Here is an 18,606-nt window from a genome sequence, read left to right as displayed (position 1 = left end):
ATAGGATGAATTATGGAGAGAAAGGATTAAATATGATTTATTAATATATTATGAGAATACTATATTAAAGGAGAAATCATATTGTTTAATTAATATCAGTCAAGAATTAATAAGAATTAAGTTTGTGGCAAAAAAGAGATTAATTAAACTTAAGGGACTGGAATTGTAATTATAAGATAATTGCAATTGGGCCATGGATTGCCTTATATTATAAGGATGGACGAATTCTATGGGGAAACCCATTGGAAATCGTCCAAGGCCTTTAAGGAAAGGAGTCCATGGGTTGCTTAGGGCTTAAGCATTCGGATTAGGGTTTCCTTGTTAGATAACCCTAATAGCCTCACTATTTAAAGAGCCCTTATGCCCCAAAAACGTGGACAAGCTTCCGTCTAGGGTTTCCACACGTTTTTGAGAGCCTCCTTCTCTTCTCTTCTTCATCCTCTTGCTCTTGGTGTATGTGAACCATTAGAGGAGTGACATTTGTGACTCTAAGCTTTCTAAAGTCATTACAAGGAGGAATTGTGATTGTTATTGCTACATAACAATCAAGGTATGATCTAAACCCTAATTTATATGTTATATTGATTATCATGTACTAGATCTAGGGTTTATAGTCTTGGATGAATAGCATGTTCAATAGAGAAACCTAGATCCAAGCATTAGGGTTTGTATGAGCACATAGGATGTTCTTATAGCCAAAACCCATCAGTGGTATCAGAGCCTTGATTGGTTTATATTGTATTGATGCCTTGTATGTTTGTTCAAGTTGAAAAATTCGATTTTTGTGAAACTGCCTGATGAACTCGGTGAGTCCCATTGTGGACTCGGCGAGTAGGCCCCTACTCGGCGAGTCCATATGGGTACTCGACGAGTTCGAGCGTCAGAAAGAGGGGATTTCAGGATTTCTTGCTGTTTTTCTCATGGATACTTGCCTTATCTGTTTTAGATCATTAAAATCCGATTTTATTCATATTTTTGAGTATATCTTTTATTAAACAAAAGATAATTACCAATTGATTAGATAATAACTTCCTTATATGATTAAAGTTGATTATTTGTATTAATTGGGTAACTTATTTTGCAAGAAATTGAAATTAGGTCAAATATAGATAATGACAAAATTAATTGTTTGATTTATATTATTTGTTATTTGATCCTTGTGTTATGAAAAGTTTCAAATTTTCCCCTTTAGGTTTTATAGTTTAAATTTGAACTCAAAAGTTTAGTTTTGAAATTTAAATAGTTGAAACCCTAATGTTTTGAAAAAGGTTTCAAAACTTGTCCTCAAGTTTTGGAATTTAAATTTTGATTAAAAGTTTAATTTTGATGTATATTTAAATTCTAAACCCTAATGTTTTGAAATGTTTCAAAACTTGCCCTCAAGTTTTGGAATTTAAAAGTTAATTAAAAGGTTTAATTTAGGAATGTTAAATTCTAAAACCCTAGTATTGTTTTTGAAAAGTTCAAATCACACCCTTATGGTTTTATTAATTAATTAAGGTGTATAATTAAAAGAGTTGTAATAAATCCATAAAGTTTTGGTTTACAATTTAATTGAATTAAAGGTATAATTGTTAAATTTGACCACCTAATATTTTAAAAGTGTAAAATACACCCTATACTATATATAACATTAAAAGTCTAACATTATATATATGTATGAGTAAAAGTCAGTCTTACCGTTAGTAGGCCTCATTCACGAAGCTGATCTATAAGGGGTGTTTAAGGAAATTGCCTATAAAATGGCGATTGAATGGGTATCCACTCTTACCCACCACACTCTTGACTAGTGGAGGGTAGTTAGCCGAACGGGTAGGATAGGAAAGAAACCTTCCATTATAAGTATAATGAACTACAAAAGTAACTAAATGTTTTTACAAATTCCCAATCTTAGTTACTTCGGCAAAAGTGAATTGATGCAATTCCATGAAATTACACTTTATGCCCTTGCAAAGACGTTAGTGGAGCGTGTGTGGTTTACCAACACACTAAATGGTTCTAAGCAAAGGTAGCAAAGGGTGACTCAATGTTTGTCATAGTTCAGTGGAGCGTGTGTGGTTTACCGGCACATCGAATAGGTGACTGTAACATGTGAGGGCACCATGTAAGTTTGCATGGTTATTCACACCCGCTTTGTGATCCTCGGCATCCCAGTCACAAACAAGAGGGGCATATCGAGATTTAAACATGCCATTGAAATGTTCAATGAATTTCAAAGGATCTAGGAGTTTTCATAGATTTAAAACTTAAATTTCTTTTTCGTTTTTCATGGTGGAAATTAGTGAATCGTCATTCACTTACCTTCAAATATTCTGCAACTAGATTACTGCATCCCTTTTCTAGGTTGTAGCGTATTGTGTTGGGTCCTAGCCTTAATATCTCATTTGGGTGATTTATTAAGGACTCAATCAATCAACTAACTTGAATTTGTTTTCTCTCGTTTTGTAGATGTCAAAGTATGACAACTATGGTCTTCCCAAATCCCGTGGAACAAGCATTCCACATGAAGATGATATTCCACGATTCGATCGAGGAATAAGAGATCATGCTTCACTTCCTCCACTTCCTCAAATTATTCTCCCTAACCCACAAGATCGAAGGCTTGAAAAGTTCAAGCTCACTCAAGCCCTTTTGGCAAGTAAACATGAAGAGGGAAAGTCGGTGTGTGCACACGTCCTAGGGATGAAGTCACACATTGATAGGTTAAGAATGTTGGAATCCGTTGTCTGTGAGGAGATGGCTGTTGATTGGGTTCTTCAGTCACTTCCTAACTCATATAGTGAGTTCGTAAGAGAGTACTATATGATGAACTGCGACATGACCCTTATAGATATCACCTATATGCTCATTGCCGCTGAATCAGCAATGGTTTGGCGCAATAGAAAAGCAAAGTTGATTGGTGAATCTGCCTTCAAGACCTCTATGGATATAGACAATGGCAACGAAAGACATGCTATGATCGAAAAGTTTGATCATAAGAGAAAGGCAATGTCTGAAGTAGTTCCATGTCCTGTTCCAAAAGAGTCAATTTGCTTTTATTGCCAAGAGAAGGGGCATTGGAGACGAAGCTGCCCTATTTACCTAAGAGATCTAAGAGATGGGAGAGTCAAAACGTATGGCTCTGCTTTAGGTAAAAATCCATTGACTAACTCTTTTAAGCTTCTATACTAGATTTTTAATACATAATGTGATAAGATTACAATTGATGTTTTGTAGGATCGAAGAAAAGAAAGGAAGCTTAAGGGAAGAAGTGAGCAGAATCTAACCGTGAAGGAATGGATTTCAATCGCATTACTTGAAGATTAGATTCTTGAGCTACTACTTTGAGTTAGAATGAGATTGCTAAGAAATATGTATAAGCATAGTTTTTTTTAATGAATTGCATTGTAAGGACAAATTTTTCCGCAATAAAATAAAATTTGATTTTATATTATTTATTTATCCTTATAATGGCATGCATGAAAATTGATGTTTGAAGGTTTCTAATATTAGCAATAATGGATTTGATTCTTAATTATGTTGTTTGTGGAAATGTCGAGAATTTTCCAAATATGGAGAGTTTCTCATCGCCCAAATTTCAATTGGACAGAAACTTGGAATCATGCAACTTGGTTGCACGATGAATGAGAAATTTCATATTTGGAAAGACTAATTCATTGACAAAGTGTCGATTGAAGGACTAGGAGATCGAGTACACAAAGTTGTGTGCTGATCAAGTCCACCACAACATGATTTACTAAAGGTTTAGTAAATGTGATTATACTTACAAGATTAAGTGTAATTCTGAATTGATTAAAGGGTTTAGATCAATAGTAGAACGAATAAGAAGAATCAAGTAGGCAGAAAGATAAAAGTTTCTCTATTCTAAGAAGAAGGGAGAGTACCTTTTATGCTTTATGATATGTCTTAATGATTAAGAACCATATCTCAATGGATCCTCTAAGTGAGTCTTAGTGCAATTGTATGTCTAAGAAGAGGAATCAAGAATTGAAGAAATGGTTAAATCAGAAAGTCAATCATACTTCATTCCAAAACAAGTCTTAGAGTTAAGATTGTGATATTGAGTGACAAGTATTAGGAAGGTTTATAACATTCATCAAATATGGAAAGTTGTGATGTCTCAGATAAGACAAAGACCAACTAGGACCAATTTATGAAGTGTTTTGATAAAAACTACACTAACTCTTGAATATTTGTTTGTCAAAAAATGTTTATTGACAAGAGAATCTTATATGTCAAGGAGTCAATGGGAGTCTTAATGGTCTTGAAAGGTTTCGAGAACAAATCAAAATAAACCTTATCGGTCATCACTAGCACACGAGTTCAGGTTTACAACCTATCGTGTTGACATTATTTTCTTTCTGTGCCGTTCCAATTAAGTTAATTATGCTTGTGGGTTCTATGAGTTCTCATTTGAATGCATAAAAGGCAAGGACCTTGATCAATGAAAAGTAAATTGATAGGAAAGGGTGAGCTGCTTAACTACTTGGAAGACATGGTGGGAAGCTGTGTTACCATAAGGCAAGAAATCAAGATTAAGAAAGTTCAGTCCATATGAGTTTGAATTTGTCATAAACTTTGGTTTTGACAAATTCACATGGATAGGAACACATACACCATTAAAATCTAAGTTTCATAAGATTCCCTCCTTCATAAAAATGACTGTGAGGAAATGCTTTCATTAATAGAGATTTTAAGAAGATAGTGATTGTGAAATTGTATTTTCGAATTCGATTATGGTTACGGTATCCCTTTCCATGATTCTAATTGTGAGATTTGGCAATTAGTCTGAATTGATTAGACACACATATGAGTTATCTAAGGGAAATGTGTATAAGCTTAGATAAAGGATTATCAAAGCATTAGGTATTAGAAACATGAACTTAAGAAATTCAATAGGCATTGTTTTTCTGGAAGTTAAGATGGTTTCTGAGTACATGTCAAAGCTAGTGGGAGTATAAGTGTTATAATCATCTTGACAGTGGGAGCATAAATGTTATGATTGTATGATTATTATGGAAAGTATTGCAAGTTAGCAATATTAATTATAGAAAACAAGAGTTATACTTTGCAAAGTCGCAAGAGTTGAAAAGTTGTTTTGCTATAATTAAGGGAGAGAATATTATGCTTCATTTCAAATTTAAAGGTTTAGGTTGTGGAATGTTAATAAATTTAGTCAAAGGTACATAGTGTGTTCTCAAGTTTCGATTATTATTACTGCATTCCTCTTCATAGTTCGAATTTTGAGAACATAGCACATAAAATATTATGGCAGAAGATTGATAAAATATCAAATCTTTATGTAAGACATTATGCATCGTGTCCCATACGCTTCGGGTATAGGATCGATTGCAAATGCTATAATATTTGACCATTCTAAAATTTTCCAAATGTCTAGCGCATTTAGAGGGAAAAGGGACAAGAATCGGTTTTGACTAAGATAATTAAACAACTATCAAAGGACAATCCAAAGTTCGCCGAGGATTGGTCGCTTGTGAGTAGTTGGAAGTATAGTATTGGATGGACCATATCGACATTATTATGAATAGATAAGATTCTATTAAGAATGAGTTGTCATATGGAAAATATGGAAACGTGTCCATATTGGGAATTGAATATTGAAAATCTATGTCTAGATTAGAAACTTTTATGCAAAAGGATGTTCAAAGGAATGTACTTTGAGTGAGAGACATCATATCTAAGGAATTGTCTTGTAACAATTTCTGATAGGGGACTTTGTAATATCATTGGCAATAGTCATTTTGATTTTTGTTCTATGACATTACGAAAGGATCATTGCATAAAATGTTAGAATCTAACATATTCCATAAGTGGCAAGAATTTGATATTCTTTCACTTATGAAAAAGGATTAGGAGTTGTGAAATGAGTATGATTGGAAATGTGTTCAATTTGATCTATTTCACAAAGTAAGAACCATAGGTAAACATTGTGTGCATGCTAGGAGCATGGGACAAGTGTAATAATAATTCAAGTAAGAAGTTGATTACCTGAAACAACAAATAATGAGTAATCGATATTGTGATAAATAAAAGGTGTTTTATTTATGCTCAAAGGTTTGAGGCCATATGGGATTAGTATTATTCTTGTGTTTCACTTTGCATGTTTTGACTTCCTGAATAATTTAATTGGTTGAGAACAATCAAATTATTCGAACGGGTCATAGTCGTTCATATGTTGGAAGTAGGTATGAATGAAGACTGTCATGAATTGGTGTGTGGAATGTCTAAAGAGTATTAGACATAAGTAAATGTTTGCTGCAATGTTCATGAGTGCTTATGAATATGATTTGAGCATTGGATTAAACCCACGCTTACTTGGATTGCTCCATGAATTGTATCACGAGTGATTGGTGAGACGATAACATCTTATATTCTTGAAACCGAGATGTGTGAGTTGTATCTTGCGAGTCAGTTGCACATTGATAACATGTAAACGCACCACTAACTTGGTGTCATAAAACATATTGTTGTGTGTGATTCGGTGAGTAAGTGCAAGCGAGCATTGAATCAAAGTTTATCCATTCCTTTTATCCAAAGAAGGATAAAAGCGATATCTTTGGGACCTCGATGATTTAGTGATGACAAACGTAAATGCTCGGCATGGCTAGGGCTAATTTGATTTGTTCAATTAGTCAGTCGTCATAAATCAGGAGTCGAGAAATAGTACATAGAGAATGATTAGAACTCATGTCTCATATGATATCTAGAATGGAGGAATATATGATCCCTTATCTAGAGGACACGCGTATCTGATAGGATCAGAGTTGACAGCGGCTTTGGAAAGCTACGATTGCAGATCAGGATCTGAAGTTAAACGCATAATAGTTATTAGACTTATCCAAGTGGGAGACTGTTGGATTAGTGTCTAAGTCCATAACTATTTTGTTATGTACTTGACCCGATGGTGCATGGTCCTTTTTGGTTGCCTTCACCAAAGCAACTTGATAGGATGAATTATGGAGAGAAAGGATTAAATATGATTTATTAATATATTATGAGAATACTATATTAAAGGAGAAATCACATTGTTTAATTAATATTAGTCAAGAATTAATAAGAATTAAGTTTGTGGCTAAAAGAGATTAATTAAACTTAAGAGACTGGAATTGTAATTATAAGATAATTGCAATTGGGCCATGGATTGCCTTATATTATAAGGATGGACGAATTCTATGGGGAAACCCATTAGAAATCGTCCAAGGACCTTTAAGGAAAGGAGTCCATGGGTTGCTTAGGGCTTAAGCATCCAAATTAGGGTTTCCTTGTTAGATAACCCTAATAGCCTCACTATTTAAAGAGCCCTTATGCCCCAAAAACGTGGACAAGCTTCCATCTAGGGTTTCCACACGTTTTTGAGAGCCTCCTTCTCGTCTCTTCTTCATCCTCTTGCTCTTGGTGTTTGTGAACCATTAGAGGAGTGACATTTGTGACTCTAAGCTTTCTAAAGTCATTACAAGGAGGAATTGTGATTGTTATTGCTACATAACAATCAAGGTATGATCTAAACCCTAATTTATATGTTATATTGATTATCATGTACTAGATCTAGGGTTTATAGTCTTGGATGAATAGCGTGTTCAATAGAGAAACCTAGATCCAAGCATTAGGGTTTGTATGAGCACATAGGATGTTCTTATAGCCAAAACCCATCAAATAGGAGCTATTTTTGGAGAAGGAATTGGAGGCAACATTGAGGTAGTGGCTCGAAAGGCATAAACGGTTAATTTTCTTTTTGCCTTAGCCTCTTCTATGCTTCTGTGAAGAACATCAGCCAAAGTAGATGGTCAGGAGACTGATGACCATATTCTTTTCTCTTCCTCTATAAGCACTTTAGCATGTTATTTCTTTGGAGCTTGAAGTCCTACTATTCCGTTCTTGACATACACATCTTCTTCATCACTATCATCATCATCATCATCATCATCATCAACCTGAAAGGATTTGTAGAGAGTCATCATATTCATCTCGGAGTCTGAACTCCGAGACAGGTTTCCACGGATGACTTCTTGAATTGGGTCCTTTTCCCCCTCTTGCAACGGACTACCCGACAACCGATGCAAGTAAAGATGATTCTTTCGTATCCGAAAACTTGTCAAACACCTTTTGGAAACTATGTTGAGCTGGAGAGTAATTGCATCGTAAGTTTTAGTAGTGGGAGGCTGAGCTTTGAGATGATCAAAGAGAGCTGAAAGAATTGAAAGCATCTCATCAAATTTATGGTTCAGAACATCCACGATGTTCCAACAGGCCCTAATAAGTTTGATAAGCACTTGTTGGATTATCAGATTCATTTCATCCTTTTTCTGAATCTCCTTCTCCATGCGCTGTATTTGTTTATCAAGACGAATGTAGGTTTGCTTGATGAGTTCCTTTGAGGCATTGAGCATATCGTCATGAACTTTCAACATCGTGGTGATTGTGTCGAGGTAATGATCAACTGAGGCATCATATTTCTGTTTCACTTCCTTAATTGTGTGCTTGAGGTGGAGAGAAATGAGTTGATTAAGCTGAGCTTCTATTTCAACAGTAGTGGGGTCTGGACTTGTTGGTTTCAGCCAGGGATTGAAGGATTGCATCAAGCTTGGAATCCAGTCCGGAAACCTTTTCATTGATCTTAGTATTGAGTCTGGCCATAGAAGATTCGATGGCATCTACTTTCTTCATAGTATCAGAGACATTGTCTCGAAGTTCCAGAAAGGCAATAGGATCAATGTAGTTGCCTGCAGACAATCCTTTGTCCGAAATGGAGTTCCGAGATGCTTGTTTGCCATCTTCTATGTTTACCGGAGGTTCTGAGGCAGAGCCAAGCTTGGTTGTTGTAGCTGCAGTATCTTGTTTGGGAGTAGATTCAGGTTCAACTTCAGGATTAACTTGGACATGATCCTCTATATGAATTTCTTCGTCAACTGGTTCCAAAGAGGATGATGATAGTATGAAGTCCAAATTTAGCCTAGATGAGGAAGGTTTGACGAAAATGGAAATCAGCAGAACAACTTGGGAGTAGCAATTGAGGCTCCTTCATCATCGAACATAACTTCATTGGAATGTTCTTCATTTGGATCTGAGTGCATGGAATCATGAAGATGAGTCTTTGGAGTTTCTCTAGAAGCAAACTCCTGATCAGTGATTTCATAAGTGGGGGCAACGAAGGGCAGGTTGCTCTGAATGGCCCTATTCCTCATGGAGAATAGAGTTGCTTCGACGTGGGATCTGGTGACCTCTGAATGTCTTGACTGAACCCTTTTAACAAAATATTCCTAAATAGGATCGTTAACACCTAGTCGTCTTGTACCCTTACCGGGTATCAGACCAGTTGAGGCATCTAAGGTTGGAGGGACAACTCCGACCTTGTAATGCTTAGGGTCCGGAACAGGGGTATCGGACCGTGCTTGTTAAGAAGAAAAAGGGATATCAAATATGACTCATGGGTTTGTTCCAGAGGGAAAGGAACTTTCGTCAACACCGGCATCACCTTGTTGGGAAGGTGAGGGTGGATTATTAGGAGACTCCCCGTGTGTGTTTGTGTGTGTGTGAATGTGATTTTAAAGCTCTGAAGGGTACTTTAGAAGAGTGGGTAGGTGGGGTATAAGGATGGACAGAGTCATCCAGAATGTCCTTGGCTCCTTCCTTTTGAGAGGAGGAACCGAATTTGGTTCTCTTTCTGGATTTAGGCTTGGAGGGGGATGATTTCCTCTTGGCGGACATCTTTTTCATGCCTCCTGATGGAACTATCTTATCCTTGTCCGAGATGGGCTCAACAGAGACATGGGTAGATTGTGTAGGGCTATACACAATTGAAGTTTCTAAGTGTTGTTTCAAATAAATGGACTCAGACGGAATAATGGCCAACATGTGTTCCAGTAAACGCCTGACAGGTCTGAAAGACTTTTAGTCTAGAAGACGATAAGATTTGATAGTTTTAAAAGTAAGAAGTACCTCTTCCGGAATGGTGCTGATGGGAATGGGCTCATTGATTTCTTTGTACAGTTGTTGGATGGTAAGAGCCCAAAAGCGAGGACTTGAGATCTCATGTGTCTTGCGGTTGATGGCAAACTTCCAAAAGTCTTTCCATAAAACTACAGTGAGATCAACTGCATTGGTCATGCCGGAGAAGATGCTGTAAACAACGTACAGCCAATCTTTGCTAAGTGAGTTAGTTCTGCCATGTTTTCCCGATAGTCCTATTACAATGAAGTGCATGAGAACAATCCATAACCCTAATATAGCAGACTTCTTTAACTTCTTGGCTTTGTACTCTTCATTGTACCCAATATGGTTTAGAAACAACCACTACTAGAAAAAAGGCCTTTTACGACGCTCATTGCGCGTCGTAAAACGCTCAGACGACGCGCAAATGCGTGTCAAGGAAGGCCCTGTCATAAAGAGAGACGACGCGCTTTTGCGCGTCGTCTATAGACGACGCGCATTTATGACGCGCATTTACGACGCGCGGTTACGACACGCAATGCGTATCAAGGAAGGCCCTGTCATAAAGGAAGACGATACGCATTCGCGTGTCGTAACCTTACGACGCGCGTGTTAATGACACGCAATGCGTATCAAGAAAGCCTCTGTCAAGAAAGGCCATGTCATAAATGAAGATGACACGCATGTTTGCGTATCATAATTTTAAATGTTAAAAAAAAATATTTTTTATAGATTTACTAATTTTCAAATTAAATTTGCATTTAATGCCTCACAATATAAAATAAAATATCATATACAAAAAATATAATCCATTTCATAAAATTTAATGTCTTACAATTCTATTTGTTACAGTATATAAATTTACATGATGTGTAGTGGAACAAACAATGAGATACGCATACAATGGAGATGGATAACAAGACATCAAAAAGGAAAAAGAAGGGCAAAAAAGTAAAATACGAGGCCACGCATGAGAAGCTCAGCTACTTTAGCAGCAACTGTGTTACGTGCAGCATCCTTGCTAGCCTGAGAATGAGATGCATATCAAAATATCAAAGTTGTTAAGTAACTAGTTCCTTTTGTTTACTTTCCCAAATATTTTTTAAACATCATTTATCCGTACAGCACTCAAAGTAAGAAGACATACCTCACCCCTTATCAGCAATGGGTTTCTTCCCTCATCAATTAGGACATAATCAAGTTCATCAACTATTGCAAAATGCAATGGTTTTGGCCTGATAAACATTGTGCTATTATTAATCCAAGAGACACTTCAAATGAAATCTGCCTTAGTATTTAGTATTAGTATGAAAAATGTGGTAATACCATCTCATAACAAGTTGCAATTACAGACGATAAAATCCCAACAAGCATCTACAGTGAAAACATATTAATCCAAGGGCAAATATGTAATTTTATATTCATGTCTAAAAAAAAGCATACCATGGAATAAGCAGCATACGGGAAGTCTGAAACTCCATAATGCAAACCATCAACAGTAAAAGCAAAAGCATTCAAAGGCTGACTAGCACTCACAAACTTTTTTCACAAAATCAAAACGCATCAGAAATATATATATATATATATATATATATGTATGTATATATATATGTATATATATATATATATATATATATATATATATATATATATATATATATATATATATTAACAATAAGGGTATTATAGGGAGTTTACCAAAACCCCGGTTCTAGCAATCACCAATACTCCAATGTCCTTAGTGAACAGTGTGACTATGGAACCAAATGAAACTCCCAATATTGCAGCCAAAGTAACACCCATCACAAAACCAATCTAAAGAAAATAATAAAACATTAATTAACTTTTATAAAATAAAAACATCTTTATATATTATATAAACAAAATAATTATTAATTAACATTACAGTCAACACGAAGTATGTGATATCCTTCACAGATCTATAATTCCCTTTTGAAACCGAACTAGCAATCAACGCCTAAAACAAAACAAAACAAAAAAATGGTTAAGAAGTCAACTAACTGACAAATAGTCAAACATTTTCCTTAAACTATATGTCAAGTCAAGTCAAAGTCAACATTTGGTGAATTTATACCTGACCAGATGCAGCCAACGCATCTGTAATAAGGGAAACTGCCAACCAAACTTGCAGACATATATGATGAAGCAGTAGAGTAGAGTACCTTGAGCATTTCATTTTGTGCTGTCAGCAACTGGTCCCGCCCTTGCAACTGTACCATACTCATCTTACCAGCAAGTATGTCTGCTTCTTTCCCGCCCAGGAAATTTGTTTTCTTTATTCATTTAAGAACCAAAACCCTAAAAAACATTATATAGAATTATAAAAACTTCAAGAAAAGTCAAAGGGAATAATACCTCAAGAATATGTAGACGTCAATTCACAGGCAATTCAGCATTTAACACAGCAGATTTTATACCAAACTGTCAAAAAATATATAAAAAGTTTTATTAAAATCTATAATAGGTAAAAAAAGATTAATTTAATGGGAAAAATAATACTTGCTCAAAGTTTTAGTCTAAAACTTGTGTCAATTGTATTTGTAAATATAAAGACTTTCTTTTGAACAAGATCCAACTTCAAAATTGCAAGAATGTAAAGAAGCTTATCTCGATAACTACATTGTATCTAAATATAAAAGTAAAAGAAATAAATAAAGATTCAAGAAACTATAAAATGTATTAAAGAAATGCCCTAAAATAAGTTTGTTAAATAAGTATACAAGATTTTAGCTCTTAAGCTCTTACCCAAAATTGCTGAACATTTTTGGGGACAATTTCGTCCTTTCCATCACCAACTTCTGCTAAAGTAAGAATATAGGGATTGTGTAGATAAAGCTTCTTCAAGCTTTCAACATCATCACTGCAAAAATTTCATCAGAATTAATTGAATGAAGAAATTGCAGGGGTAGAAATGGAAATACCATCTTATAAGAAGTGATAATGACACAAACAAACCTTGAGGTAGCAGCCATGAGAAGGCATTGACATCTTTTAGGAATGTGAGTTTTGAGATCTTTGAGATTCTTTTCATATCCATATGTAAAAATAAGATCTGCCTGATTTACTAACATGAATCAGTACTTTAATAAAGAGTATTATAAATGCTACAGAAAGAAAAGAATCCATACCTTATCAAGAATAATAATTGAAAGATAATCATGAACGGATTTTGCTTGAAGAACACCTGATGAAAGACATCTTTGGACACAAGCTGGAGTAGAAACAAAGATATAAGGAGGCCCTGACAATGCTGTCGCCTGAAAATTGGAAAACAAAAGCAAAAATTACCAATTTACCGTTGATCTTTATAATATTGAAGAACAGAATTGGATTTTGTATAAAAAATTTACAAAAACTAACCATTTCAGAGAAACTTGGTTCACCCGTTAACTGAAACTTTATTTGGCAACATCATTTTTGCAAGAGGAAGTAATGCCCCTTGAGAAATCAGAATTTGTCTCGGTTCTTCACCTTCTCCTGCAACATTTCCTAATGCTTAAGCACACTGCTCTGCAACAGGCACTGAACTCTTTTTTAAATAACAATTACAAAATTAGAATTACGCCATTGAAGTGATATGAAAAAATTAAGAAATATTAAAAACTAAGTACTTAACACTAACCTCCAATTTGAGCAATGAGTAAAGGTAATGCAGGCAATTAAGCTCTTGTTTCTTTAGGTTTTCCAGCAGCTATGTTTGTAAGACACCAAGCTGCTTCAAGCAACTGTATTATGGATCCAGAATAAAAATTAAAACATATTAAAAAGGGTATGCTAAAAAGAAAGAAGGTCATTACTAATATTATTATTGTTTATTACCTGCTCATCATGGGAACTGCTCTGTAGATAAGAGGGGTATCAGATCTTCAACAAAATGGATATAAATGTGTAAAGCTTCCAGTCTTGACCAGCCTGCCCTTGTCCTGTGCACCATCCATAATAAAAAGAATCATAATTTGTTTTACGCATTTGACCCTGTTCATAATCATATACCATTCAACTATTCTTGCCTTCACTTCATGAATAATATATTTATCTGTACGCATCTTTTGGAGACCTGTTCAAGTAATAGTTATTGGCAACCAATTTTTCCTGCATAACCCAATTATTAAAAATTAAAAAATAATAATAAATTTAAAAAGTACAATAATGCCCTTATTGATACGCACCAGATGAGACTGCACATTTGCCATCTTCTTTTCATCAAACTCATACTCTTTAACAGGTACTTTTGTAGCCTTTTAACATACAACAACAATACTAGTATCAAAAATGGATTACACAAGATGAGACAGGGGCCTTGATTTGATAATCAAATATTGCAATACTCAGTGAAGCAAATAATCAAACACTTAGTGGGCAGTAAAAACTTAATTGTGTTGATTGAAAAGAAGTTTAGGGACGTAAAGGAGAAGAGGAGAACCTGAATCAACGAATCTGGCATATGGTTAGATGTTTTTACCAGAGACGGTAACAATGGTACTCATAGAGAACAAGATTAAGAAGCAGACATTACATTGATTTTCTAGAAAGAAAATGGCAAACAGTTAGTAATTGATCCAAAATCAATAATCGGCACATCACCTGCACTCGAATTGATGACATCGTTAGCTTCCCAAAACTCCAGCGACACTGTTACTTGGCCTGGACTCCGGCGACTCATCTGACCTACACCACGACGACGTCAGTTGTACCAGCGACTCATCTAATCCCAAATCTGATCTTCAACCTTCGGTTTCTAATCTTCAACCTCGAACTTGAGCCCTATAGCTCCTCACAACCCCTTGACAACCTTTGAACGCCACCTCACACCCTCACCTGCAAATAAAAAAAGAAATAATAAGAAGGGAGAAGAAGGGTTGTGATCGAGCTAGAGGAAGAAAAGAGGAAGAATACGCACATCATTTCTTTCTTCTTTCTTCTTTTCGCTCTCCAACTCTGGCTATAAATACGAAAGCGCAAGAGATATTGAGAGGAGTGAGCGGGGTACTTCAAAATTTTGGGGGATTTTCCATGTTTCTAGTGGTGGCGGCTGCTAGGTTTTACAGAGAGTAGTAGGGGATAAAATGAAAGAAGATATTACTATTTCAAATGTGTTATGTTTGATTAGGGTTTGCACATAGAAGGAAGTGAAAGTCGATCGGAGAAGAAGGGGTTTGCAGAGAGAAAGAAGGGAGAGAATGAAGTTGATTTGGCGGGTGTAGAGAGTAGAGAGGAAGAGGAAGCGGGTGTTCAAAATTTTGGGGGATTTAGTTTCCCCCCTGAGTCCCAGAAACGCGTGTTTATTAAAATTATAAAGCGACATTTGTAGAGGACGCCCTTTTTATTATAGGTGCCCTCCGTGTTTTTAATATTTTTACATCAGACACTAATTTAAGGGCACTCAGTAATGCGCGACCTAAATCCTTAAAATTTTTGAAGAGATGACACTTTTTTAATGTCGCTCTCTAATGCGTAACATAAATCAAAGAGCGTCGTGTTTTGCGCGTCGTAAAAGGTCTTTTTTCTAGTAGTGGACTCAAACTCTTTAACGGTTGGTTCTTGAACCTTGAAGTTTTGTGGGTTTTCCTTAACAACAATCGCCTTTAAGAATGTGGATTTATGAATAGGCACGATTCTATCTCTAGTTATCTTGGTTTCAATAACATCATTTTCAATCTTGATCTGTTCGAAAGTAGCATGAAGTAGGCAGAGAGGAATTGGTGGGTCTGGTATTTTGGTAAGAGGAACAGAGAGAGGATGGTTTGTGATGAACTCGATCATAACACAGATCGATTTGTCATAGTCGTTTGGATCCAGAGAGAAAAGTTGGGTATTGTCCCTTAGGAAAGGTTCTGATGACATAGATGATGAAGAACCCTTTGATGATTTCTTTGTGTGAACAAGTTTGGCAATTTTAGGAGCGGTTTGGGTGGACGCCATTGTTGCAGGTTGAGATCTTTAAAGAACACTTGAACTGAGAGAGAAGAAGGAAGATGAGAGTTTTGAGAGCATAACAGGTAAAAAGGGTTTCAATGGGCTTTTATAGGTTTAGGAGATAAATGGGTCGGGTTGAAAAGCAATGATGAAACCCGTATTAGGAAACGGATCACATTTAATGTGTTGCCAAAAATGGGGCTGAGTTGACCTATTGTAAGTAAAGTAATCATGATTTAACGTGAAGAATGGAAACTGTCGCTTATGACATGATGTTTGCTTTTTGCAGACGTGTGCAAAAGTTGTGAGATTCAAGGGTAAAAGGATAATCATCAATAAAGAAGTAACTGTTAGAAATGTTTCACCTTGAAACCTTTTGGACTTTAGCATGTGTTTTGATTTCAGAACAATGAGGTTCTGGAATGTTTTGAAAATGGTTTCTTATCATGAAGAGTCCGTGATGAAATTAAGTGATCTCGAAACACTAAAGAGTTCCGAGATATATTCCGGAATGAAGCATTTGAGTCAAAAAGGATCCAGAGTGATTTTTGAAAACTCCGGAGCCAAGAGTCCGGAGTGAAATGTTAATGAAATTCCGGAGAATTTTTCTTGATGAAATTCCGAAATGAGTTTTGAAATGTTCCGAGTTGAACTTTGAAAAAAATCTTCGGGTGTGAGATTTGAAAAACTTCCCGAGTGAAATTTGAAAACCTTCCAGAGTGAAATGAATTCGATACCATTTCAGATTTGAATTTCGAGATGATCTTATGAAATAAGTTCCGAGATGAAGATAGTACCAATCTGACTATATTGGTCATGGATATCATATGATAAGATGAGCTGTACAGCTTGAAACTCCAAGAGGTTGTTAGAGAAAAAGACACGTAAAATGACCCTATTTGTTCCGAGATAAAAAAAAGAAACAATTTGGCTTTGGAACTAATTCTCTTTCTGTTTTTGCCATCAAAGAGTGAAAACCTATTGAAAGAACTGAGGGTCAAGCATCATCATACCCATTTTGTTCAGAAAACCATTGAATTTGGTTTCATCTAATGCCTTAGTAAAGACATCAACAATTTCATCGTCAAATGAAAAAAAAATAAGTTCGATGTTACCATTCAAAACATGATCTTTAATGAAATGGTACCGTATGTCGATGTGCTTCATCATAGAGTGTTGAATTGAATTGTGCGAGATAGCAATGACACTTAGAGAATCACAGTAGATTGGGATTTGTTGGAACTGGCAACCATAATCCAAGAGCTGAGATTTCATCCAAAGAACTTGAGATGTGAAACTATCAGCAACAATGTATTCCGCTTCGGTTGTTGAAAGTGAATTGCAATTCTATTTCTTAGATGACCAGCTGACCAATCGACCACCTAAAAATTGACAGCCACCAGATGTGCTTTTTCTATCCAATTGAAGACCACCATAGTTTGAATTGGAATATGCTTGAAGGAGGAAACTCTCATTTTTTGGGTATCAAATTTCGAGATTCTTTGTACCTTTAAGGTAACGGAATGTTTGCTTAACAGCTAATAGATGAGATATCTTTGGATTGAATTGAAATCTAACATACAAACATGTTGATAACATGATGTCCGGACGACTTCATGTTAGGTAAAGTAGGGTTCCAATCATTCCCCTGTAATTATTTTCATCAACTGCCACACCAGATGGGTTTGAGAATATTTTGTGTCCGAAACCCACAGGTACCTTGGCTGAGGCACATGTGTCCATTGAGTACTTTTTCAGAAGTTCTGAAATGTACTTCTCTTAGTGAATGAAAATTCCTCTATTGGTCTGTTTGACTTGGAGACCTAGGAAAAGCTTAGTTCCCAATTCATATTCATTTGAAATCTACTAACCATTAGCTTAGCAAAGTCAACAACCATTGATGAATCGGTGGATCCAAAAATGATGTCGTCAACATAAATTTGGACAAGCATGAGATGTTTTCCATTTGACCTTTAGAACGGAGTAGGATCAAGAATACCTTGTTGAAAACCTGAACGATTGAGAAAGTTAGTGAGGGTCTCGTACCATGCGCGAGGAGCTTGATTGAGGGCATAAACATCTTTCCAGAGCTTGTAGCAGTAATTCGGATATGAGAGATTAACAAAACCGGGAGGCTATTAAAGATACACTTCAGTATCAAGCTCACCATTTAGAAAAGAACCTTTGACGTCTATCTGGTAAACCTTAAATCTTATGTGAGCAGTGTAAGCAAGAAAGATTTTGGTAGCTTCAAGACGAGCAACAGGAGAAAAGTTATCATCATAGTCAAGCCCTTCAATCTGTGTGAATCCTTTAGCTACCAATCTTGCTTTATTATGAATAATGACTCCTGCATCGTCTAGTTTGTTACGAAACACTCATCTAGTGCCAACAATGGGTTGATTATGAGGAGGAGGGACAAGAGTCCAAACTTCGTTTCTATCAAATTCTGCTAACTCTTCTTACATGGATGTAATCCAATCAGGATGTTATAGTGCTTCTTCGATGTATTTGGGTTCAAACATTAAGATAAATGACGAGAAATGACATTTATTTTGAACACTTGTGGTCGAACGAGTTTGTACGCCTACATTTGGGTTTCCAATAACTTGGTTTGGAGGATGATCCTTAGTCCAAACATGTAGTCTCGGAAGTTATTATGTAGAAGATGATCCAATATCAATAATGGGGTTGTGTTGCTCCCCCTGAATACTTTGAACT

General features: G+C 35.8%; 1 protein-coding gene across 4 annotated transcripts; it reads right to left on the bottom strand.

The window, feature by feature from the left end:
* Positions 1 to 10,811: 10,811 nt before the first annotated feature.
* LOC111880214 (DEAD-box ATP-dependent RNA helicase 16-like) lies at positions 10,812 to 15,342 on the bottom strand. Of its 4 annotated transcripts, none has more exons than XR_008226003.1 (17): positions 14,870 to 15,342; positions 14,393 to 14,787; positions 14,139 to 14,207; positions 13,963 to 14,061; positions 13,789 to 13,892; positions 13,592 to 13,694; positions 13,330 to 13,498; positions 13,098 to 13,226; positions 12,925 to 13,021; positions 12,715 to 12,814; positions 12,325 to 12,390; positions 12,044 to 12,242; positions 11,855 to 11,926; positions 11,647 to 11,763; positions 11,392 to 11,487; positions 11,096 to 11,183; positions 10,812 to 10,974 (listed from the first exon to the last, which is right to left on the bottom strand). XR_008226003.1 is itself a non-coding variant. In XM_052767093.1 (10 exons), exons 6-10 carry the CDS (start codon positions 13,330 to 13,332, stop codon positions 12,343 to 12,345), a joined length of 381 nt encoding a protein of 126 aa, XP_052623053.1. In that variant the 5' UTR covers positions 13,333 to 13,498; positions 13,592 to 13,694; positions 13,789 to 13,892; positions 13,963 to 14,061; positions 14,139 to 14,207; positions 14,393 to 14,498; the 3' UTR covers positions 12,325 to 12,342. The 4 variants fall into 4 exon arrangements, 2 of the variants coding, with proteins under 2 accessions (XP_052623053.1, XP_052623054.1); XR_008226004.1 differs by having other exon boundaries at positions 12,925 to 13,025; positions 13,330 to 13,479; XM_052767093.1 differs by lacking the exons at positions 10,812 to 10,974; positions 11,096 to 11,183; positions 11,392 to 11,487; ... (2 more) ...; positions 12,044 to 12,242; positions 14,870 to 15,342 and having other exon boundaries at positions 12,925 to 13,025; positions 14,393 to 14,498.
* Positions 15,343 to 18,606: the final 3,264 nt, after the last annotated feature.

This window comes from Lactuca sativa, chromosome 8, assembly GCF_002870075.4.
Source record: "Lactuca sativa cultivar Salinas chromosome 8, Lsat_Salinas_v11, whole genome shotgun sequence".
NCBI classification, from domain to species: domain Eukaryota; kingdom Viridiplantae; phylum Streptophyta; class Magnoliopsida; order Asterales; family Asteraceae; genus Lactuca; species Lactuca sativa.
This window is presented reverse-complemented; position numbering and strand designations above follow the sequence as displayed.